Source organism: Schistocerca americana, chromosome 1 (genome assembly GCF_021461395.2).
Source record: "Schistocerca americana isolate TAMUIC-IGC-003095 chromosome 1, iqSchAmer2.1, whole genome shotgun sequence".
In the NCBI taxonomy this organism is placed as follows: domain Eukaryota; kingdom Metazoa; phylum Arthropoda; class Insecta; order Orthoptera; family Acrididae; genus Schistocerca; species Schistocerca americana.
The window spans coordinates 303,268,288-303,294,772 of record NC_060119.1 but is presented as its reverse complement, the minus strand read 5'-3'; the positions used below and the strand labels follow the sequence as shown (position 1 = coordinate 303,294,772).

At 40.4% G+C, this 26,485-nt stretch overlaps 1 protein-coding gene across 3 annotated transcripts in view; it reads right to left on the bottom strand.

Annotated features, from left to right (window-relative positions):
- The window catches only part of LOC124595689 (citramalyl-CoA lyase, mitochondrial-like), a 193,063-nt gene that overhangs the window by 30,599 nt on the left and 135,979 nt on the right, over positions 1-26,485 (bottom strand). For all 3 annotated transcript variants that reach the window (XM_047134566.1, XM_047134557.1, XM_047134550.1), the window contains exon 7: positions 6,163-6,341. In XM_047134566.1, the coding sequence (XP_046990522.1) occupies positions 6,163-6,341 (179 nt within the window). The remainder of the gene's footprint in view (positions 1-6,162; positions 6,342-26,485) is intronic.

Here is a 26,485-nt window from a genome sequence, read left to right as displayed (position 1 = left end):
CCATTTGGAATTTTTTATGTATGCAACATCTTTTGCTGTTTGCATAAGTGATTTTGCTAAATAACTGCCACTTTTATCTCTCTCTTTGAAATCATAATTTTCTAAGAGGCTGAAATTTGTAATATTCTTGTCCTTTGGCCATCCTCAAAGTGAAGATTTAATTCAAGCAGTGAATGGTAAATATTATTGTGCTTGCCTCTGGTTGATCATGTATATGTCAATTGTGGACTGAATTATGCAATATATGATGGAAGACAATGATTGGGCACATTGTCGAAATATCTTGAGTAAATCTGATGACACTTTTCACCAACATGTGCCATAAATTCTTCCATTTCAATACAATAATCTTCCTACAACAGGTACTTAATTCTTTGAGAACACTATTAATAACATCGACTTCAGACTGACAGCTCAGTATAGCGATTACTTACAGTCTCCATTTGTCTTCCAAAGTCTGTAAGTAATTGTTTTAGTATGGTATTTAATTCTGAGATGAGCCACATATCCAAGAGCAATACATGGAGTGTCAATAACGTGCCTATGGAGGTACTTCCTCTCACCATCCCATCTTGAAGACGAATGTCATCCCTCGACATGGCTGGCCACACGAAAATAAATGGTAAATTCACTCAATAGTTGTATGCTCCTATACAATCATTTATTATATTCCAGAATGAGATTTTCACTCTGCAGCGGAGTGTGCACTGATATGAAACTTCCTGGCAGATTAAAACTGTGTGCCCGACCGAGACTCGAACTCGGGACCTTTGCCTTTCACGGGCAAGTGCTCTACCATCTGTTGTTGTACAGGCCTGTTGCACAACATTAGAACTCTGACTTTTATTGGTTACCAGTTGCTACCAACAATGTTTCTCATTCTTCTGAGAAATCATGTCATCAAATTGACACTCAACATTTTGCAGTTCCCCAAAATTTCTCTCTTGACTTTCAACATATTGCTTGTGTAACTACTACTGACCAAGCTCTTTAGGTTGTTTTGCAATACTGTTCATAGGTGGCCACACAGTTTGAAAGAAATCCCTTATCCAGTGGTACATCACTACTTTTGACATTGTAACACACTATTTGCGCAGTCAGGGGTCCTGCTGCTAAGTACAGAGAATGATGAAGCACAAGTTGTGATTCCTCAGTCCCTCCAGTGTGTAGTTTTGCCTTCATTACACCATGGTCACGGGGGTGTAGTTTACACAAAGCAACTCACCTGACATCATTGTACTTGGCAGGACATGGGTGCCCAAATTCAGCAAATGACATGTTGTTCCACAGCTATTGTGGAGTATCAGTCTGTTCCACTGCAATGCTTTTTACAGTGATTGTGTCCATTGGGACCATGGCAATGTTTACAGAACAACGTTTTGGGTCCATTCTGGAACACACGATAATGTTGGTGGTAGAGTATACAGTAAATTTCCATTTGTAGTCTCCACGACATCTACCACTACTGTTAGTACAGTACAGATTTGTCCTCTATTTTTTGCCTCAAAGGTCTCCCTATGGTCCTTGTCTCAGGCAATGGACCACAGTTCATGTCAGCCAGTTTTCAACAGTTTTGTGCCAACAGTGGCATACACTATGTGACAACTCCTCTTTGTCATCCTCAGTCCAAGAGTGAAACTGAACAGTTCATCCAAACTCTCAAAAGGCACATAGAGAAACTCCATTCCTCCCACACAAGGCAGCAAGCCTTAAAGACTTTTATTTCCTTATGCTGCTCATTACCACTTGACGAAAAGTCACCAGCAGAATTAGTAAACAGTTGTCACCATACCCTATTGCATCTTCTGTGGCCACCATAAAAACAGTTCATTCCATCAGCTCAGATAAAGTTTCAACAGCAAGCAAGTTTTCTGCAAAGTTTTTGGAAAGATACAGTGTTGGGAGCATGGTGTCATCACACAGGTCTTGGGTCACTCATTTTATGCCACTCAAGGTTCCCTGAGCTTCATCGGCATCACCGGAACCACCTGTAGTGCTTTTAAATCAGTGATTCTTCAGCAGAATGTTTGTCCACAGATCCAACTTGGCATGGGCTGTCACCTTCACCTCTCCGCTTGTCACGATCGGTGCCGTATTGGGGGAGATTGACATTGCTGCTGGTCCTGCAGCAAGAGCTGATGTCCCTGGACAGCCACCATGACTACCCTCAAGTTCTGCCTACTGTCACCCTGACCACAGTGTCTGCATCTCTGGATGTGGGCATAGATCCTGTGGCTGGTTTTTCAGCTGGTGTTCGTGGTCAGTCGCAGCGTGGATAGTGGAGTGCAGACAAGCCATCTCTTCAGTACCTATCTCCCCATCTACATCTGCATTCAGACCTCACTACCCCTCCCCACCTCTGTGCCTCCTCACTATCATCACATTGCCTAGGACTATATGATGAGGGTGCGGAAGTTTGAGAAAGGAGGAATGTGGTGTTGTCCACTGTCCACAGAGCTCGATGGTCCTTTTCTGTCAGTACATGAGGTCTGCCTGGTCTAGGTTTAGCTGTTGTTGATCTTTTGCATTTCCATTTCAAACTCAAATTACCAATGGTCAGCTTGGGCAGCTTTACAAGGGTTGAAATGACCCTGGTGGATATGTTACTCAGGGGACGTCCAGTGACCAGTCCACATTCATAGTCACTGAACTCTTTGCTACTGATGGCAGAATACTTCCCACCTAGTTTTATACTGGCAGGTTCACATCTTGTGATATCTGATGGTCAACTCTGCATTACGTAGAGATCAGATAGTGTATTTTATTAAGTTGATAAGTAAGTTTGAAGCATTTATGTTTTGCATGTTGATATTCCAATTGATAAAGATTTACTTATCGATTGTCATTTTTTATTTGTAGTTCATTGTTGTTATTTGATTTTACATATTGTCATTTTGTCATACGGAGATAGTGAGTGGAGCCGTGGATGCTAGAAAATGGAGTGCCAATGGGAGAAATGAGAACATTTCCAACATATTCATCTGTTTGAATAGAATACAAGGGTGATGGCAGTGGAGGCAGCTAGAAACATTTGTGCTGTGTATGGGGATAATGCCAATGGACAGAGCACACCAAGGAAAGATTTCTTCATTTTGATAAGGTTGCATTTGACATTAGTGACTCTCCATGTTCAGGAAGACCTTTGGTGTTTCATGAAGATCATTTAAACACATTAATCCACAATGATCCACATCAGTGTACATGCGAACTGACAAAGGTGACAAACTGTGATCATTCCACCATTATGTGACATTTATAGGCAATGAGGAAGGTCAAAAATTGTGTGTATGGGTACTGTGAGCTCTCAGCCAAATATTGCAAAAATCTGTGGATGTCCATATGTGCATCTCTGCTTGCTCATCATCAAGTGTCTCATGAACAATATGATCATTCCTATCCTGTATCATTACTGGTCATAAGAAGCAGTGTCTTTATGGTAACATAAGGAAAAGAAAGGAATAGTTGAGCTCAAACAAAGCAGCATCTCTTCTACAAAACATAATGTCATGCACACGGTGAAACATTGATGGTGTGGTGTACTACATATTGCTTCCCCAAGGTGTAATTATCACTGCTGACATTTACTGTCAACAACTGAGATGTCTTGCAGATGCAATTCAAGAACAAGAACCAGGAACATTGCGTGAAGTGATACTACCCACGATAACACTTGCCCACATTCAGCTACACTGACAAAAAATACTATACAGCAGCTGGGTTGGGAAGTCATTCTAAATCCACCTTGATTCTGCACCCTCGGATTTTCACCTTCCCCACTTTCTATCACACAACCTTTAAGGAATTTCCTTTCCAGTTGAAAACACACTCTGCATATGGCTAAAGCAGTTCTTCATCTCAAAACCATGTGCTTTCTACAGCCGTTGAATATAAAAATCACCTCAGTGCTGGCAGACTGTTGTTAACAGTGAAGGAGAATATATTACTGATGACTAAAGTCTCTTATGTGTGTCTGTTGCACTTATTAAACTTATGGGAAAAACTACAAATGGATGCACCAACTCAATGTATAGAGTGCATATTTCACATAGCAACCCATGTCTGCATCCCTTATCATATGGTGGTAGATGTCATTGAACAGCATCAGACACCATGAAGAGGGTAGGCACACAATATGCCATTTAAGCTGTCATGGTAGCAGGTCTGCAGAGCTATGTTTTCAATGCATATGTGGTGTCGAGCTAAATGAAAAGTCAAGGTGAAGTTTTATAACCTTTAATTGAAAAAAGTTGCAAAAAGTGCTCAAAATTACACCCTTCTGCTTGAATGCATGCCATGCAATGATGCTGGAATGAATGTTGCACTCTTTCAAACACTCCTGGCAAAATGGAAATTGCATCAGAGAGTGCCATAATGCATGCTGTCAGCTGTTCATCAGTCTCAATGGGTGTTTCATAGACAATTGATTTCAGGTGGCCCCAGAAGAAAAAAATCCATGAGTGTCAAGTCTGGGGAACATGCAGGCCATGCCACCAGCCCACCACACCCTATCCAGTTCTCACCAAAGGTTTCATCCAAAAGCATTCACACTGTATGTGTGAAGTACACAGGTGCACCAATGTGTTGGTACCATATTTGCTGTCACACACTGAGTGGACCATGTTCCCATAACTCTGGCAGTTTCTCATAAAAAGATTAAGTAACTATTTGTGTTCAGTCACCAGGGGAACATGTATGGACTGACCAGATTACTGCCTACCAAGCTGGCTCAAATTTTGACAGCAAAGCAATCTTGGTGAGCACAAAAAAAAGTGGCATGTGGTTCTCCCTGTGCCCACAAGTGTTGAATGCGGCTGTTGAACATACCCTCTCATGTAAACAATGGCTCATCCAGTTCAGAAATTCCAATTGAATGGCACACCTTTGCAAAACCACTCGCAGAATTCAATTCAACATAGAAAATTGTCTGGGTGTGAACCTTCTGAAGGCAGTTGAGGTGCAAATCATCCTTATGCCACACATGCCAAACTGTGGAATGGCTTATGCCCATTCCCCACCAACACGCCATGAGCCTCTTGCGAGTCTCTTTTCCAGCAGTGCTAATGTCTCCTCTTCAAGCCCTGGTCTATGCACTGTGTGTTGATGACCGTGTTTGTCAGGCCTGTACACCTGTAACACAAAATGAATACACCAGGTTTTGAAGTAGACTTTAAATGCGTAAGTGTCATTACAAGAACATAACAGTGGAAAACATACCTCAAGTGAACTTGTTTCTCCTGTAGGTGGCAGTGAATGTGTATGTATCTGGAGCTCAATGATTCAGAAACTGCCAAATGTACAAATGCTGGGCAGCGTGAGCGTTTTCCATTTGTTGCCCCATAAACACAGTGCACATCTGCCATTTCCTCCCAAGAATAATGCTCCATTTCTTCTCTGCTCCAGACAGTAACAAACCCAAGAGTGTCCTCATTTGATGATAAAATGATGCAGGGCAAGTCAGATTCTGCAGTGTGCACAGGTGCTGCCTCCTATGCAACACCTATCAAACAGGCATTTTCAAAGCCAAAAGCAATGCGTTCACATCACAGTAAGCGGCAGAAAACTCAGAGTGCTGTACTGCCTGGAAAGCTGCAACTATGTCAACTACAGCATTTGCAAATCAAGGTCATGAAACTTCAACATAATGTCTCTTTTACCTTGATGTCACAAATACATTGAAATCGTTGCCCTGCAGATCTGCTACCATGATGGCTCAGATTGAATTGTTCAGAGATGCTTAGTGCCTTACGCTAAGGGATGCAGACATGGGCTGCTATGTGAAATACGCTTCTTACGACCCACTCCACCAGCCCTTTCATTTTCTACATTCCTTTCAAATACACACTGTATATTCACACTCTTCTGGACATGGCTAAATGACTTATTACTGCTGCATTTACTGGCTGTCTCACTTACACAAAAACTTTAAAATGAAAGTACACTGCCATTACAGTGTGGCATCAGGTTCAAAAACTAGATCTTATATAAAAATAGAATTACATATGGCTCTGCAGTTTGTGATGGTAAACTGAAGAAGAGTAGATAATGTAAAGAGGAGGAACATATATTGGTATTAAAGGAAACCTGAAAAAATTCAGAGCAGAATATATATACTACTTTTACTGCATAAATATTCCCTGTTGTTGTTTAACTAAACTTTCTTACTTTCCCTTTGAGCTGATGTTCATTGAAGGCTGCAATAAGATCAGTTGCCCACTGTACTTTTTCTGGTGTAGGTGAAAAGGCATCTTGCACTATACGCACTTGATTGGGATGTATAACCTGCTTTCCTGTGAAACCCATTCTTGCTCCTGCTATAGAATGTTTCTTCAAAGCAGGCAGATCTGGAAAAAAGTGTATTAAGTTGACTGTGACATACTCTTCTACAGTTAAAACCATTTTTTTAAATATCAGAAACAAGCTTTCGTGTTATATATCGGCAGCCCAGGACTCATGCAGTACTGATGGTCAATGTACCGCCCCTCCCCCACAGTACATCTAGAGGTGCGAAGATTGGCAACTTGCTTTACATGTTCAAAATGTAAAATTGCACAATTTTCTAAATGAAAAAAAAAAAAAAAGACATAGAATGCTATGACTATCAATGAGTCACAGTTGGAATCGGTCAACTCATACAAATACCTTGGAATGACTATTTGTAGGGATTTGAAATGGAAAGATCGAATAGTCTTAGTCGTATGTAAAGTAGGTTGCAGACTGCAGTTCATTAGCACAATGCTAGTGAAATGCAGTCAGTCTACAAAGGAGACTCCATAAAAGATACTTTTGTGATCCATCCTAGAAAATTGCTCAAGTGTCTGGGACCCACACCAAATAGGACTAATAGGGGATATAGAACAGATACAAAGAAGGGCAGCACAAATGGTTACAGTTTGTTCAGCCCATGGGAGAGTTGAAATTCATGGCAAAAACCTCCAGCTGCTTTTTATTTTGCACACTGCTACTAGATTAGGTCACAGATCATTTTCAGTCTTAGCAGGCATAAATGGCAGTAACATTATACTATGACATAAACAATTACAAGTTCCTGTTGCAGATGAATCACAGTCAATACAATCATCAACAATATAATACTTGTACAGAGCAGTTGTCACCAGAAGGCTTATTCACATTGAAAGTCAATAACAAACTAAACTGACTTTCAAAGTGAATAAATCTCCTGGTGACAACTGCTCTGTACAAGTGTTATATTTCTGACAATTTTATTGACTTAGGCTGGCCTGCAACAGCAAATTGTAATCATTTACAACATGGCAAAACATTCCTGCCCTTTAGGTATTCTAAGCTAGAAAATGTGGCCAAAACAAGTTGCACTGTGCAAAATAAAAGACAGCTGAAGGTTTCACTATGAATTTCAACCATTATAGAGAAGCTGATTCTTCCCATGTATATGCATACCATAGGAGAGTGTCATGTACTTGCTGAAAGAACTGACCCGGTAGAGTCTTGTTGACAGATACGAATTACCCCACGAAAAACTACTTAGAAAGTTTCTAGAACTAACTTTAAGTGATGAACCTAGGAAAATATTGCAACCCCCTATACATCACTCCCATAGGGATCAATAAGATGAGATTACACTAATTATAGCACACACAAAGGCATTTAAGCAATCATTATTCCCATGATCCATACATGAATGGAATGAGAGATAGTCCTAATAACCGGTGCAACTGGACTTCTCCTCTGCCATTGCATTTCTCAGTGGTTTGCAGAGCACAGAAGTAGATGTACATATACAGAGGATAATTTTTTGTCACTTTGGAAGAAATAATGATATATTTAATTGCCAACAGCACTTCTTCATAAAATAACAAACAGGGTTAAAGAACAACAATGATAAAATAATCATTTTCACCTTTAATGATCAATACTTCATTTCTGTACCTCTAATTTTATCATAAATTTGCGATGACTTCTCGGAAATATTATCTCCAGAAATATGTAGAACTTATTTCCAATCTACATGAAACATTTGCTGATAATATACAGGGTTAGGCAGGACAAAGTGGAGAGAGGGTAAGACAGCTAGGTGCAGTCATGAAATTAGACAGAGGGCAGGAAAGAGATCAGTGGGGAGGGGGGTTAGCAGAAAAGGAGAGAAGTAAAAAGACTGGGTACATTGGTGAAGTAGAAATAGAGGGCTGTGTAGTGTTGGAACGCGAACAGTGAAAGGGCTAGATGGGTAAGTGGGTAAGGACAATGACTTTACAAAGGTTAAGGCCAGGAGGTTTATGGGAATGTATGATATATTTACAGGGAGGATTTCCATCTGCACAATTCAGAAATTTTTGGTGGAAAGGATCCAGGTGACACAGGCTGTGGAGCAGTCATTGAAATGAAGGATGTCATGTTTGGCATCATGCTCAGTAACAGGGAGGTCCAGTTGTTTCTAGGCCACAGTTTGTCAGTGGTCATTCATGTGGATAGACAGCTTGTTGGTTGTCATGCCCACACATAATGCAGCACAGTGGCTGCACCTTAGCTCGTAGATTTTGTGACTGGTTTCACAGGTAACTCTGCCTTTGATGGGATAGGTGAGGTACGTGAAAGGACTGGAATAGGTGGTGGTGGGAGGATGTATGGGACAGATCTTGTGTCTAGGTCTATTACACTGATATGAACCATGAGGCAAGAGGTAGGGAGCAGGGGTTGTGTAGAAATGGATGAGGATATTGTGCATGTTCGGTGGATGGCAGAATACCACTATGGGAGGGGTGGGAAGGATAGTGGGTAGGACATTTCTCATTTCAGGGCACAACAAGAGGCAGTCGAAACACTGTCGGAGAATTTAATTCAGTTGCTCCAGTCCTGGGTGGTGCTGAGTCATGTGGGGGATACTCCTCTGTAGCCAGATTGTGGAACTTTGGGACGTGTGGGTGATTGGAAAGATAAGGCATGGGAGGTCTGTTTTTGTACAATGTTGGGAGGGTAACTACAGTCTGTAAAGTTCTGAGTGAGATCCACGATATATTTTGAGAGGGAATGCTTGTCACTGCAAATGCGACTGCCATGTGTGGCTACGCAATTTGGAAGGGACCTCTTGGCAGGAAATGGGTGGCGGCTGTCAGAGTGGAGGTATTGCTTGTAGGTGCTACGTTTGATAGGGAAAGAGGTACTGATGTAGCCATCTTTGAGGTGTGGGTCAACATTGAGGAAAGTGGCTTGTTAGGTTGAGTAGGACCCGGTGATGTGAATGGGGGAGAAGGTATTGAGGTTCCGAAAGAATGTGCATAGGGTGTCCTTACCCTCAATCCAGATCACAAAGACATCACCAATGAATCTGGATAAGGCGAGGGGTTTGGGATTCTGGGTGTTTAGGAAGAAGTACTCTAGAAGGCCCATAAATAGGTTCACATAGGATGGTGCCATGCAAGAGCCCAAGGCTATGGGATTTTTCATTGTCAGCTACAGTTTGTGTGTTTATTAAATATCAGGGTAATTTTGAGTGCTCAAAATGTTGACCTTAGGCATTTGATGCTAGAACCTGGTTCAAACTGTATGTTGAATTTCATCTGCAACAGTCGATGCTGGACTGGTTAGCCCACAACATCCACTAAACTTGTTCTGTGAAACCTGATAAAATGTTTCCTGAGCCCATACAGCATAGCATTCATCATAGCAAATTAGAGAATGAAAAAGGTCAATAGAATGTTTATCGATTGTGGGAAGATCTATGGAAAGATCCCAGAACTGGTAACAATTCCCACATAGTACTAGGGAAAGAAAGTTGGCTAAAATCAAATGTAAACAGTAATGAAATTCTAAACTCCGACTGGAATGTATATAAAGGATAAGCTTAACGCTGGTGCTGGAAGCTTGTTTACAGCAATAAAAACTATGATAATATCTAATTATATTAGTATAGATCTAGACTGCGAAATAATTTGAGTGAAGATAATGTTTAAGGCAGATTGAACATGGTCATCGAATATTTTTATAGACCTTCTGCCTCAACAGCAGTAATGGTAGAACATCTGAGGGGAAACTTGGAGAATATTTCTTGTAAATATCCTGCTCATGTTACAGTTTAAGGTAGAGATTCCAATCTTACCATCTCATGTGATTAGTATAGGTAGTATGGAAAGAAAATCATGTGAAATTGTTCTAGTGGCTTATCCAGAAATTACCTTTAGCAGTTAATCAGAGAACTGACTTGTGAATATAACATCTTAAACTTGCTGATGACAGACAGACACAAACTTTTTGACTCAGTTAGAATAGATCAGGGAATCGGTGACCATAAGACCATTCCAGCATCACTGAATGTGGCTGTAAATAAAAATACAAAGAAGGGAAGTATAGTGTTACATGCCATTTAGGCAAACGATATTTCTCACACCTTATTTACGACAAGGAAAGGTGATAATGACAAAATGGTAAATTAGTATTAGGTAGGGAATATGTCACGAATCACATACTGTGCATGGTCATTTTGTTTCAAATTTGTGCAGAGTTGAATGGAGAGGTGTGCGGTTTGAATAATCGGCAAGACACAACACTGATAAATGTCTTCACCTGCTGTGGGCAGGGCCTTTTCTGTTTTGATGTCATGGCTTGGCAGTGTCTTGACTGTCAAGGAGTAGACATCCTCTCCAGGAATTAAAAAAACAATGAACAAAAGAAGCTCTAACTGAAATGTCACTTACTTTTTGTCAAGCCTTCAAGGCAGATGTTATATTTAATTTACATTGTGTCTGCACTAATTTACAAAGTAATCTAGATCTGTACACCCAGTGAAACAAATACAAGACAGTCAATGATGAAATGTTGATGTCATTTCATAATTAGAGTAGATGTTGTTTTTCCTTGCACCAATAACAGCTGCAAAGGAGAAGAGTTGATGTCTTTCCAGGGCTACACACTGTTCTACAGAGATACTACTTTTCATGGTTTCCACATAAAGAAGATATTTAATGGTGACAGTAACATTAAAGTTAAATTAGCACATACTTCAGCTGACAGATCAAATGTGAGTGTTCTGACTTGGCTTCAAAGACATAACAAGAGCCACTAAAACATTTCAGTAGGAAGATCCTTCTGTTCAGTAAGAGCATTAAGAGACATATTTCAGATTACTTGACAAGTCAACACGAAAATTTCATATCCAGCACAGACAATGTTAAGTATGAAGGGATAATGTTCAAGAGCATTGCACAATTTGCTTTACAGAGCTTTGTGCTGGGAAACATTGTGAGGGGGGGGGGGGGGGGGGGGGACCCACTGTGGCTTGACAACCGTGTTAGAAAGCTGCTACAAAAGCAAAAAGAGCTTCAATGCAAATTTAAATGTAGCCAAAGCCTCTCACAGGCAGACAAAAACTAAATGACGTCAAAATAATTGGAATATCCTGATATCCTAAGATGTTTTGATATTATCTTAAATCAGTAATTGGTCAAAGTCATCTGTCTAGACACATTGTGACCACAGTGGCATTGAAACAGAGGACAACATAGAAACAGCCAAAATATGAAATGGCTTTTTCAAAAACTGTTTCACAGAAGAAGTTCACACTGCAATTCCTTCTTTAAATCATTGCACAACTGACAGAATGACAGATATCGAAATACGTGACTGAAATCACTCAAAAGAGGTAAGGCCACTGGACATGACAGGATACCATTTGATTTTACACAGAGTGCGTGAAAGAACTTGCTCCTCTTGCAGCAGCTGTGTATCACAGGTCTCTTGAGGAGCAAAGCAGTCCTAATGATTGGAGAAAACTGCAGGTCATTGCCTTTTTCAAGAAGGGTCATCAAACAGATGCACAAAACTATAGGCCTGTATCTCTGCTGTCAGTCTGTTACAGACTTTTGAACATTTTTTAAGCTCATGTATTATGACACTTCTGTCGACTGAAAATCTCCTCTGTAGGAATCAACTTGTATTCTGAAAATTATGATAATTTGAAACTCAGCCCACTCTGTTCATCCACAGGACCCAGAAAGCAATAGATACGGGTGTCCGAGTAAATGCCATGTTCCTTGACTTCCAGAAGGTGTTCAATACAGTTCCACACTGCCACCTAAAGAAGAAAATGTGGATGTATGGAATAGCAGGGCAGCTATGCAATTGTATTGAAGAGTTTCTAGCAAATAGAACACAGAACGTCATTCTGCACCTAGAGAAGTCTTAAGGTATGAAAGCAACTTCACATGTGCCCCCATGGGGTGTTATAGGATCATTATTTTTCACAATATACATAAACGACCTAATAGATAATGTCACAAGTTCCACGAGGCTTTTTGCAGATGATGCTGTTGTAGACAGGGAAGTCGCAATGCTAGAAAATTGAAGTGAAATACAGGAAGACTGGCGGAGGATTGACACTTGTTGCAGGGAGTGGAAATCAACCCTCAACATAAACAAATGTAACATATTGTGAGTACAGAATAACACCTTAATGTATTGCTTCCCTAAAATATCAAGGAGTATGCATACGGAGTGATTTCAAGTGGAACAACCACATAAAATTAATTGCAGGGGTGGTAGATGCCAGAACCAGATTCAATGGAAGAATCCTCAGCAAATGCAGCCCATCAACAATGGAAGTAGCACACAAAACATTCATTCAGCCAATACTCATACACTGAAACTTCCTGTCAGATTAAAACTGTATGCCGGACCGAGACTTGAACTCGCTGCAGAGTGAAAATCTCATTCTGGAATACTCGTATACTGCTTGTCAACCAGAGATCTGTACCAGATCTAAAGAAGAGCAGCACATTTCATTACAGATTCATTTAGTAAGTGCAAAAGTGTCACGGAGATGCTCAGCCAACTCTTGTGGCTGATGCTGCAAGACAGACATTCTGCGTCATGGTATGGTCTACTTTTAAATTTGTGGGAGTGTCCATTTGTATAACAGTCAACTAGTATATTGCTTCCTCCTACATACATCTCACAAAAAGACCATGAAGATAAAATCGGAGAGATTCAAGCTCACATGGAGACTTACCAGCTTCCTGCAAACCATATATGACTAGAACAGGAGACCTGGCTTAAGGACACTGGTACACAAAGTACCTTCCCCTACACATTGTAAGGTGGCATGCAAAGTACACAAATCAAAAAAAAAGTTTTGGATCACCTCGGTTCGGAGAGTTCCGGAACCTGTACAGAAAATTGGAATAGAGATCAACATAAACATCACTTCTGCCCTTTTTATTGCCCACGAAAACCTCACATTGCAAGTTGTACCACCTCACAGCGAGACCTTCAGAGGTGGTGGTCGAGACTGCTGTACCTACCGGTACCTCTAATACTCAGTAACATGTTCTCTTGTGTTGATGCATGCCTCTATTCATCATGACATACTATCCACAAATTCATGAAGACACTGTTGGTCCACATTGTCCCACTCCTCAACGGCAATTCGGCATAGATCCCTCACAGTGGTTGGTGGGTCACATCATCCATAAACATCCCTTTTCAATCTATCCCAGGGATGATCGATAGGGTTCTTGTCTAGAGAACATGCTGGCCACTCTAGTCGAGCGATGTTGTTATCTTGAAGGAAGTCATTCACACAATGTGTACAGTGGGGACGCAAATTGACATCCATGAAGCCGAATACCTCACCAATATGCTGCTGATATGGCTGCACTGTCGATCGGAGGATGGCATTCACTTATCATACAGCCGTTATGGCACCTTCCATGACGACCAGGGGTGTATGTCGGCCCTACATGATGCCACCCCAAAACAGCAGGGAACCTCCAGCTTGCTGCACTTGGTGGACAGTGTTTCTAAGGCATTCACGCTGACCGGGTTGCCTCCAAACACATCTCCGACGATTGTCTGATTGAAGGCATATGCGGCACTCATTGGTGAAGATAACGTGATGCCAATCCTGAGCTGTCCATTCGGCATGTTGTTGGGCCCATCTGTACCGCGCTCCATGGTGTCGTGGTTGCTAAGGTGGACCTCGCCATGGACATCGGGAGTGAAGTTGCACATCATGCAGCCTATTGCGCACAGATTGAGTCTTAACACAATGTCCTGTGACTGCACGAAAAGCATTATTCACCATGGTGGCATTGCTGTCAGGGTTCCTCCGAGCCATAATCCGTAGGTACCAGTCCTCCACTGCAGTAGTAGCCCTTGGGCGGCCTGAGCGAGGCACATCATTGACAGTTCCTGTCTCTCTGTGTCTCCTCCATGTCACTCAGAGACGCCTGGACACTTCCCTTGCTGAGAGCCCTTCCTGGCACAAAGTAACAATGCAGACACAACTGAACTGCAGTATTGACCGTCTAGGTGTGGTTGAACTACAGCCAACATGAGCCGTGTATCTCCTACCTGGTGGAACGACTGGAACTGATTGGCTGTCAGACCCCCTCTGTCTAATAGGCAGTGCTCATGCATGGTTGTTTACATTGTAGGGCGGGTTTAGTGACATCTCTGGGCAGTCAAAGGGACTGTGTCTGTGATACAATGTCCACAGGCAACATTTATCTTCAGGAGTTCTGGGAATCGGGGCAATGCAAAACTTTTTTTGATGTGTGTATATATGCAAATGTATTTCAGTATGATGTATGAATTAAAAGTCTACTGATAAGGCTGTATTCAGACAGTACATGGTTATTTTTCCTACTCATCTGTATTAACTTACATTTTTTCTGCATTTAGAGCAAACTGCCATTCATCACTCTAAACAGAAATTTTGTCTAAATCATCCTGTATCCTCATACAGTCGCACAATAATGACACTGTCTTGTCATCACAGTTGCAGATTGCTGCCCACCCTATTCATCAGATCATTCATGTACAAGAATGGTCCTATAACACTTCACTGGAGCACCCCTGAAATACTCTCATCCCTGATGAATACTTGCCATCCAGGGTTATGTACTGGGTGCTATTAGTTAGAAAGTCTATGAGTCTTACACTGGAGAGCCAAACTAATTGGTACACCTGCCTAATATTGTGTAGGACCCCCCCCCCCCCCTCCCCACCACCACCACACACACACACGCGCACACACACACACACACACACACACACACACACACACACACACACACACACACACACACACACACACACACGAGCACGCAGTAGTGCCACAACACAACATGGCATGGACTTGACTAACGTCTGAAGTAGTGTTGGAGGGAATTGACGCCATGAATCCTGCACAGCTCTCCATAAATCCATGATTACGAGGCGATGGAGATCTCTTCTCAACAGCACATCACAAGGCATCCCAGATATGCTCAATGATGTTCATGTCTGGAGAGTTTGGTGGCCAGCAGAAGTGTTTAAACTCAGAAGAGTGTTCCTGGAGCCACTCTGTAGCAATTCTGGATGCGTAAGGTGTCGCACTGTCCTTCTGGAATTGCCCATATTCGTTGGAATGCACAATGGACATGAATGGATACAGGCGTTCAGACAGGATGCTTACATATGTGTCACCTTTCAGAGTCATATCTAGACATATCAGGGGTCCCATATCATTACAACTGCACATTCTCCACACCATTACAGAGCCTCCACCAGCTTGAATAGTCCTCTTCTGACATGCAAGGTCCATGGATTCATGAAGTTGTTTCCATACCTGTGCACGTCCATTTGCTCGATACAATTTGAAATGAGACTTATGCAACCAGGCAACATTTTTCCAGTCATCAATAGTCCAATGTCTGTGTTGATGGGCCTAGGCGAGGCATAAAGCTTTGTGTTATGAAGTCATCAAGGATACATCAATGATGTTTCATTGAATGGTTTGTTCGCTGACGCTTGTTGATGACCCAGTATTGGAATCTGCCACAATTTGCAGAAGGGTTGCACTTCTGTTATGTTGAAAGATTCTCTTCAGTCATCATTGGTCCCATTTTTGCAGGATCATTTTACAGCCACAGTGATGTCGGAATGTTTTACAGGATTCCTGATATTCAAAATACAGTCGTGAAATGGTCATATGGAAAATCCTCATTTCATTGCTACCTCGGAGAAGTTGTGTCCCATCACTCATGCGCTGACTATAAAACCACGTTCAGACTCACTTAAATCTTGATAATCTGTCATTGCAGCAGCAGTAACAACCTAACAACTGTGGCAGACACTTGTTGTGTCATATTCTGCCTGCTTACATATCATTGTATTTGAATATGCATACCTATACCAGTTTCTTTGGCACTTCAGTGTGGAATATGTCCAGGAATTCTGCAGTAAAACAGCATTGAAGATATTGGTATATAATTTTGTGGGTCCATTCTTTTATCCTTCTTATATACAGTCAATTGGTACTCTCTACTGGGTGAAAGATTTGTCGTTGATGCACGCTAAGTAAGAGGCCAATGTCGTAAAATATTCCTTGTAAAACCAAATCAGGATTCCATCTGGCCCTGATGACTTACTTGTTTTAAACTCTTTCAGTTGCTTATCAGCACCATGGATGCCTATTTCTAAGTCGTTTATATGCGAGCCTGTGCAATGCTCAAAAAAATGGTATGTCTGCACAATCCTTCTATGTGATGGTTTTTTTTAACACAGTACAGCTTCAGTTTTCCTTTTGGTGGCACCTATTACCACAGGAGGGCTAGTCAACAATTGACTGAATAGAAGCTTTTAACCCGCTTAGTGATTTTATGTGAACCCACTTAGTGATTTTATGGACGATCATAATTTTCTCAGGTTCTCAGCAAGATCTTTTGCTAACATATGATGGTGGAAGTTGCTGTATGCTGTGGACATCAGTATTTTTATTTATGTATAATGTCTACTTGAATTGAGAATGCAACACTCTCTGTTCCTCAACATCTTCCAATTTCTGTTATAAACCAGGTGCATTTTTTCCATCCTCAATCCACCTACTCAGCACATGCTGCTCCAGAGCAAGATTTACTATCAGTTTAAACTTTGCCCATTATACCCGAACATCCATCATACTGGAACTAAATGATGTCCAGCCTTCTTGGTAGAATCATTAAATTAAGTTAGCATTGTTGTTATTTCTTCATTATTATTGCTAACCCTTATCTCTATATGTTGCTAACAGGCCAGGCCTCTTTCTGGCTACAAGGTCTAAAATATTTTCATTGCATTTAGGTTGGTAAAACAAAACACACACACACACACACACACACACACACACACACACAGTGGTAATAAAAAATAAACACTTCCCTAAAATTTCATTTATTTCATCAATTTTTTGGAATAGTTACTATATGGCATGGAAACAGGTAAACATACATGCCAACTATTGTCAAACGAGCATAAGAAGATCCCTGACAGTTGGCAACACTGTAGCTCTAACAGCTGCAGGCAAAAGCAGCAACAACACTGAGGTATTGCCACAGAAACATTTGCAAAATCATGTTACGTAATTAGCTGAGGTACATGTGCAAAGCAGCTGCACCGAGCCCACTGCCACTGCCGGGGATCTTACTATGCCAAACCAAATGTATTAACACCTTCATGCCTTATCCAGTAACCAGGAAAGTAGCACTTTTCTAGCCACAAACAACTGGTGAATGAGGCACATCATAATGGCATCCTCTATGAGAACTGCAACATTCTAGAAAGAAATTGTGTCTTTTACCCTTAAGGTTTCTCAAATGATGGATCTAATTCCCATACGAAATGTTCACACTCCATCATCTCTAATGTTAACCTTGCCCCAGCCAGTGGGGATTCTCAATGGCTCAATAATATGCACTTTTTTTATTTTTGGCTTTCCATGATTTGTAGAAGGTAGGTTCTTCAGTAAAGGAAATTCTTTGAAGAAAGGTCCTATTGTCTTCATGTTGCATCAGAACCTGTGACAGAATTCCATGTGTCTTCTTCAATCTCAATTTGATGTTGAAGTGACACACAATATGGATGGAAGCTTTTTGTGTGCAAAATGTGAACAACGATGGGATGACTTGTCCCAGAAGCACTCACAGTTTTTCTGGAGCTAATGAGTGCACTATGAGTAACAGCTGCCAGAACATCTATTTCATTCACTCTGCTCTTTATATGCTTGCTCCTTACTTTCTGCATAGCATTCCAGTTTTCTTACAATAACAACTTTTTGCGCATTCACTGAATTGTTTTTGTTGGACACTCACACCTACCTTTGTACGTACAACTCAACATTCCTCCTGCAGTCTCTGTGAAGAAGGACCATACCTAGTTTCTGTTCATTTGCAAGAGATACTTATTTTTCTGAACTGACCAGTGCCAACACATATGAATGACACAGATATAATGAAAGCTACATTTTCTCTGTGCCCCCTTTATACTGGTATCATCGCAGTGCAACAAACTGTTCCCTCCTTACCTGCCATGTAATATTTCCTTATCTGGATATCAAATCATAAACTTCCACAAAAAAATAACGATTGGATTCATGTTCAAAATAGATACATTCTAAGTTCTGAACATTATAATTAACCTGAAACTAGTAATAGGATTCTGAAGAGTGAAATACTGTTGACTTCTCTTTTAGAAATATGATACTAGCAGCATAGTGCCTGAAAAAGCACAATTGATGCTAATACCTCTGTATTTAACACAGTTATGAAAAGAGCCTGTGTGTAGTTTAGTGGAGACTTGCTCACAGTTCACATCGGTGAAAACAAAATTATATCTCAAACACCCCCCCATGAACCATGGACCTTGCCGTTGGTGGGGAGGCTTGCGTGCCTCAGCGATACAGATAGCCCTACCGTAGGTGCAACCACAACGGAGGGGCAGCAGCCTTTTCAGTAGTTGCAAGGGCAACAGTCTGGATGATTGACTGATCTGGCCTTGTAACAATAACCAAAACGGCCTTGCTGTGCTGGTACTGCGAACGGCTGAAAGTAAGGGGAAACTACGGCCGTAATTTTTCCCGAGAGCATGCAGCTTTACTGTATGATTAAATGATGATGGCGTCCTCTTGGGTAAAATATTCTGGAGGTAAAATAGTCCCCCATTCGGATCTCCGGGCGGGGACTACTCAAGAGGATGTCATTATCAGGAGAAAGAAAACTGGTGTTCTACAGATCAGAGTGTGGAATGTCAGATCCCTTAATCGGGCAGGTAGGTTAGAAAATTTAAAAAGGGAAATGGATAGGTTAAAGTTAGATACAGTGGGAATTGGTAAAGTTCGGTGGCAGGAGGAACAAAACTTCTGGTCAGGTGACTACAGGGTTATAAACGCAAAATCAAATAGGGGTAATGCAGGAGTAGGTTTAATAATGAATAGGAAAATAGGAATGCGGGTAAGCTACTACAAACAGCATAGTGAACGCATTACTGTGGCCAAGATAGATACGAAGCCCACACCTACTACCGTAGTACAAGTTTATATGCCTACTAGCTCAGCAGATGACGAAGAAATTGAAGAAATGTATGATGAAATAAAAGAAATTATTCCGATAGTGAAGGGAGACGAAAATTTAATAGTCATGGGTGACTGGAATTCGTCAGTAGGAAAAGGGAGAGAAGGAAACGTAGTAGGTGAATATGGATTGGGGGTAAGAAACGAAAGAGGAAGCCGCCTGGTAGAATTTTGCACAGGGCACAACCTAATCATAGCTAACACTTGGTTCAAGGATCATAAAAGAAGATTGTATACATGGTAGAAGCCTGGAGATACTGACAGGTTTCAGATAGATTATATAATGGTAAGACAGAGATTTAGGAACCAGGTTTTAAAATGTAAGACATTTCCAGGGGCAGACGTGGACTCTGACCACAATCTATTGGTTATGAACTGTAGATTAAAACTGAAGAAACTGCAAAAAGGTGGGAATTTAAGGAGATGGGACCTGGATAAATTGAAAGAACCAGAGGTTTTACAGAGTTTCAGGGAGAGCATAAGAGAACAATTGACAGGAATGGGGGAAAGAAATACAGTAGAAGAAGAATGGGTAGCTTTGAGGGATGAAGTAGTGAAGGCAGCAGAGGATCAAGTAGGTAAAAAGACGAGGGCTAGTAGAAATCCTTGGGTAACAGAAGAAATATTGAATTTATTTGATGAAAGGCGAAAATATAAAAATGCAGTAAATGAAGCAAGCAAAAAGGAATACAAATGTCTCAAAAATGAGATCGACAGGAAGTGCAAAATGGCTAAGCAGGGATGGCCAGAGGACAAATGTAAGGATGTAGAGGCTTATCTCACTAGGGGTAAGATAGATACTGCCTACAGGAAAATTAAAGAGACCTTTGGAGATAAGAGAACCACTTGTATGAACATCAAGAGCTCAGATGGAAACCCAGTTCTAAGCAAAGAAGGGAAAGCAAAAAGGTGGAAGGAGTATATAGAGGGTCTATACAAGGGCGATGTACTTGCGGACAATATTATGGAAATGGAAGAGGATGTAGATGAAGATGAAATGGGAGATACAATACTGCGTGAAGACAGAGCACTGAAAGACCTGAGTCGAAACAAGGCCCCCGGAGTAGACAACATTCCATTGGAATTACTGACGGCCTTGGGAGAGCCAGTCCTGACAAAACTCTACTATCTGGTGAGCAAGATGTATGAAACAGGCGAAATACCCTCAGACTTCAAGAAGAATATAATAATTCCAATCCCAAAGAAAAGAGGTGTTGACAGATGTGAAAATTACCGAACTATCAGTTTAATAAGTCACAGCTGCAAAATACTAACGCGAATTCTTTACAAATGAATGGAAAACCTAGTAGATGCCGACCTCAGGGGAGATCAGTTTGGATTCCGTACAAATGTTGGAACACGTGAGGCAATACTGACCCTACGACTTCTCTTAGAAGCTAGATTAAGGAAGGGCAAACCTACGTTTCTAGCATTTGTAGACTTAGAGAAAGCTTTTGACAATGTTGACTGGAATACTCTCTTTCAGATTTTGAAGGTGGCAGGGGTAAAATACAGGGAGCGAAAGGCTATTTACAATTTGTACAGAAAGCAGATGGCAGTTATAAGAGTCGAGGGGCATGAAAGGGAAGCAGTGGTCGGGAAGGGAGTGAGACAGGGTTGTAGCCTGTCCCCGATGTTTTTCAATCTGTATATTGAACAAGCAGTGAAGGAAACAAAAGAAAAATTCGGAGTAGGTGTTAAAATCCATGGAGAAGAAATAAAATCTTTGGGGTTTGCCGATGACATTGTAACTCTGTCAGAGACAGCAAAGGACTTGGAAGAGCAGTTGAAGGGAATGGATTGTGTCTTGAAAGGAGGATATAAGATCAACATCAACTAAAGCAAAACAAGGATAATGGAATGTAGTCAGATTAAATCAGATAATACTGAGGGAATTAGATTAGGAATTGAGACACTTAAAGTAGTAGATGAGTTTTGCTATTTGGGGAGCAAAATAATTGATGATGGTCGAAGTAGAGAAGATATAAAATGTAGACTGGCAATGGCAAGGAAAGCGTTTCTGAAGAAGAGAAATTTGCTAACATCAAGTATAGATTTAAGCGTCAGGAAGTCATTTCTGAAAGTATTTGAATGGAGTGTAGCCATGTATGGAAGTGAAACATGGATGATAAATAGTTTAGACAATAAGAGAATAGAAGTTTTTGAAATGTGGTGCTACAGAAGAATGCTGAAGATTAGATGGGTAGATCACATAACTAATGAGAAAGTATTGAATAGGATTGGGGAGAAGAGAAGTTTGTGGTACAACTTGACCAGAAGATGGGATCGGTTGGTAGGACATGTTCTGAGGCATCAAGGGATCACAAATTTAGCACTGGAGGGCAGCGTGGAGGGTAAAAATCGTAGAGGGAGACCAAGAGATGAATACACTAAACAGATTCAGAAGGATGTAGGTTGCACTAGGTACTGGGAGATGAAGAAGCTTGCACAGGATAGAGTAGCATGGAGAGCTGCATCAAACCAGTCTCAGGACTGAAGACCACAACAACAACAACAACATCTCAAACACTTCTAGACACATTTGAGGTGAAGAATTTAGCTATTATTTTTAATTATATTCTATTTAAGATGCTTTCTACTGATCTTTGTTTCATACTTACAAATTATGATGCATGTAATCTCCCTAAGCAAAATTGTGTCTATAATGGTACGGCATTAAGTGATCCATAATTGTGACAATCACAATTTGAAAGAGCATTCTTTTCTTATTAAATGATGAATTTCTACAATTATTTTTTCCCTAGAAAGTATATGAATATCCAGTAAAATTTCTCATGTAAACTGATATTTTGGAGTGTGATTAAATTCAGGATCTCTTAAAGTACTAGTCTGTCACAATAAAATTAAAAGCTTTCATTGGTTCAGGGTATTCTTTGCCACTACCAGTTAGTTATAACAAGGAAAAATGCAAATAAGAGAAATGAGATGTGCATTTGCAAATTCCCTACCTGCATCAGCAGATATTAAAATTTTGTAAATTATTTGAACTGTTTAATATGCTGGAGCTATGACAGTAGGATTTTCCTTCGCTTAAATATTTGCCTGCCAACGTAGGACTTCATAATTTATATTCCATTGACTAAGAACGTAGAAGCCAGTCCTGACCGTGTTTTGGTACAATATAGCATATTGTAATTAATGAAATGACTTTTGTGAAATTTTTTGTGGAATAATTCTGCAAAATTGGGAATTCGTATTACAAATTGTCATCACATATCGTATTTCAAAGTTTGTCATATAATTAACTTATAAAATTATGTTAATTCAGCAGTAAGTTAAATCATATTAATATGCTACATTTCTCAACTTAATAAGTGCTGAATTGTGTACTTGTAATTATATTTAGGAGTTATACTCACTGATTCTATACTGAATGTTATTTGTGGCATATATGACACACAACAGGACTTATAACATGAAGCGAAGATTCCAACTGATGGGAGCATCTCAGGAGAGCTTCCAGGTGTCTCTTTATGACAGCTTTCAGTAATTTCCTAAGTGACCTTGGTTACAGCCAATGAAACAGGGTAGCTTAGAAGTAAAGCACTAGCTGGTACAATGCAAATAGGATGCACAAGTAATTAGGTGGAAAACCAGGAAGAAGGGCATGCCATCAACTTCAACCTTCGCCAATATAGTGGCATTCGATCCCAAATGTGCAAGAATAGTAACTTAATACTATAGTTATTATTATTATTATTATCATCATCATCATCAATCACGTGTAATGAACAAAGATGAAAATGGTAATACTGACAGATTTCTTTTAACTTTCAACTGCAAAGTAATTATTCTTGCAAATATCAGCACTGGCAAAAGATTTTATAATAAGCAGAGTAGTTATTCTTTGGAAATCCAAGGATATCTGCAACCACACAGATCATTACCTATTGCCAAGGTAGCATGGCCAATAAACACACAACATTTTTGATTTCCAATGGATGTTATGTGTGAAACTTTCTGGTAGATTAAAACTGTGTGCCAGACCAAGACTCAATCTCCGGACCTTTGCCTTTTGCAGGCAAGTGCTCTAATGACTGAGCTACCCAAGCATGACTGATGAGCCATCCTCACAGCTTTATTCCTGCCAGTACCTTGTCTCCTATCTTCCAAACTTTCCACAGAAGCTCTCATGCAAAACTTGCAGAACTAGTACCCCGAGAAGAAAGGATATTGCGGAAAAAGGGCTTAACCACAGTCTGGGGGATGTTTCCAGAATGAAATTTTCACTCTGCAGCACAGTATGCACTGATCTGAAACTCCCTGGTAGATTAAAACTGTGTGCCAGATTGAGGCTTGAACTCAGGATCTTTGCCTTTTGCAGGCAAGTGCTCTACCGACTGAGCCACCCAAGCACGACTGACGACCAGTCCTCAGTCCTCTCAGGGTTTAACCTTCTAGGAAGTTTCATATCTGTGCACACTGCGCTGCAGAGTGAAAATTTCATTCTGGAAACATTCCGCAGGCTGTGGGCTAAGCTATGTCTCTCCAATATCCTTTCTTCCAGGAGTGCTAGTTCTGCAACTTTCACATAAGTGCTTCTGTGAAGTTTGGAGGGTAGGAGACAAGGTACTGGTGGAAGTAAAGCTGTGAGCATGGTTTGTTAATCATGCTTAGGCAGCTCAGTCATTAGAGCACTTGGTCACGAACTGCAAAGGTCCCAAGTTTGACTTTCAGTCTGGCATATAATTTCAAGCTACCAGGAAGTTTCATATCAGCACTCACTCCGCTGCAGATATAAAATTTCATTCAGGAAGCATTTTTCAAAATGCATGGATTGCAAATGTACATCATGAGATGAATAAGCTACAAATTCACATGTAGCTGTTTAATTGTCTTTTATTATTTCAAAATAGATACACCTTTTGTGGAGGCATACTAGTTGGCTTCTACACACGTTTTGCATTTCAGATGAGACAGTATTTATATATTTAGTAATATCAATATATATACTATTACATGTTATTAATATTTGCTCTTTTATATCTGATGATGACATAAACTGATATTGGTAGTGCTAATAAAAGAGAGTTAAACAGCTCCATTTCATGCATTTAATAAAATAACCACTCCAGTCCAGCCACGGATGTGAGGATTTTTTTCATATCTCCTACCCTACTAGTGGGTTCTAGCCTTGAGTGGATTTGTTAAGTACCTTCGCAGCCTTTGATGTACATAGCAAGGTCCCATGCCCCAAGTTTAGGTATACTGACATCCATAGAGAAAAAAGAAAACAGTTTAGTTTTGCAGCGATTTGAATTTTTCATCAATTTTTGCTCCTGAAAAATTATACAGGTGACCCAGTTATGTTCTAGAAGGAACAAATAAATTCATGACATGATCTTCAGCGAACTGATTTGTATATCCTCAAACTTTCCGATGAAACAATCTTGAAGGTCCTGTAGGATACATGAAATTTATCACTGCATCATTCTCCTCAGAAGAGTGTTTGCAAATGCTGCCATTCTAGCAGTCGTTGACACACACACACACACACACACACACACACACACACACACACACACATGTGACATGCTGCCCTGGTTGCAGTGTTGAAACCACGAAACATGGGGGCTCTCCAGTTTGTACAGATGTTTTGCCAACAAATGACAACAAGCCTCCAACACTCTCTTCTTCCCCTCCAATCTGACTGCAACAAACTGATGATTTTCTCTAGCTCCAGCAAATCTTCATTCAAAGAACTTTCTTTATGGATAACGTCTTGCTGGTTCAGTTGTGGCCTTCTCAACAAACATGAACTCAATTTTTCTCAAGTTCACACAATATGTACAAATCCAAAGGCATGATTTAGTTTACCTCTGTGTGCCCTAAGTCAGTTCTTCTATCCAGTCATTTTACAGTACCCCCAATTCCATCACACACAGATCTTCCTTTAGTTGTTACAAAAGGTTCCTCTCAACATTTACTCTTGAATCAAAGTATGCGAGGTGTCTGCACAAATTGGTAATGCTTAAATGTCAATACTAGGCTGCAGATCCATCGCCTAAGTAAATGATCTCCAGCATCTTTGCCACTTTTTGTTTTGAATAAATCCTAAAATTTTATAAAAAAAGAAGTGAACTGCAGCTGTATCATACCTTAGGCGATGCCTTTTGCACTATATTTTCAACTAATAAGATAACAGTGGCATCCACACTAAATTGATTGCTTTCCCAGGGAAAATGTTGGACATTATCCTGAACAGCAAAGGAATAATTTTCTTCAAAGTCAAGCACTGCAGTTGCATCATGAGCTTTAAAGGTATTGTTACTCAGTTTTAAAGTGCTGTGTTGGATTTTTTGATAAAGTGTGGTAGATGGTCAGGTCAGTGATTTTTTTGATGATGTCTGTGGACAAAACCATTTACTGGTAGTTACTTGGTTTCAAGTGAGGGCAGTTACTTGCTTTCAAGTGACTATCATTTGAATCCACTATTTGTACTCCATAGTTTTTACAGGATCAGTGTCCCTGTAAAGCTCAATAAAGTATCATTCAAGTGCACTTCTTCCAGGAATGCTCTCACACTGATGCAAGGCACAAGCTATTGTTACAATACTGCACACTGTCAGAAGCATCAAGAATTTATAGTTCTTGTCAACAAAAGCATCAGCTTGACATTTTGGAGAATTCTGCAAGCACATGGCGGTTGGTGGTGAGTGAGGGGCACCTGAGGAACCAACAGTGACACTTCATTTTGGCTCATTTCATAGGATTTAGGAAAGTAATTTCTTGGGCACATTTCTTTTTATAAATAATGAACATATTTTTCAAACTGCTTTTGCTGGCAAAATTACAATAACTGTGAATATTATGTTGCAATTTTTTTCAGTTTTAACCTACAATTCATAATCAATAAATTATGACCAGAGTCCACATCTGTCCCTGGGATTGTCTAATAGTTTAAAATTTGGCTCCAAAACCACTGTCTTACCATTATATAATCAAACTGAAACTTTCCAATGTCTCCAAGTCTCTTCCACGTAGACAACCTTCTTTCATGAATCTTAAACCAAGTGTTAGTGATGATTAAATTATGTTCTTTGCAATTCTACCAGGCTGCTTCCTCTTTCACTCCTTTGTCCATATTTTCGTACTATTTTTCCTTCACTCCCTCTTGCTGCTACTGAATTC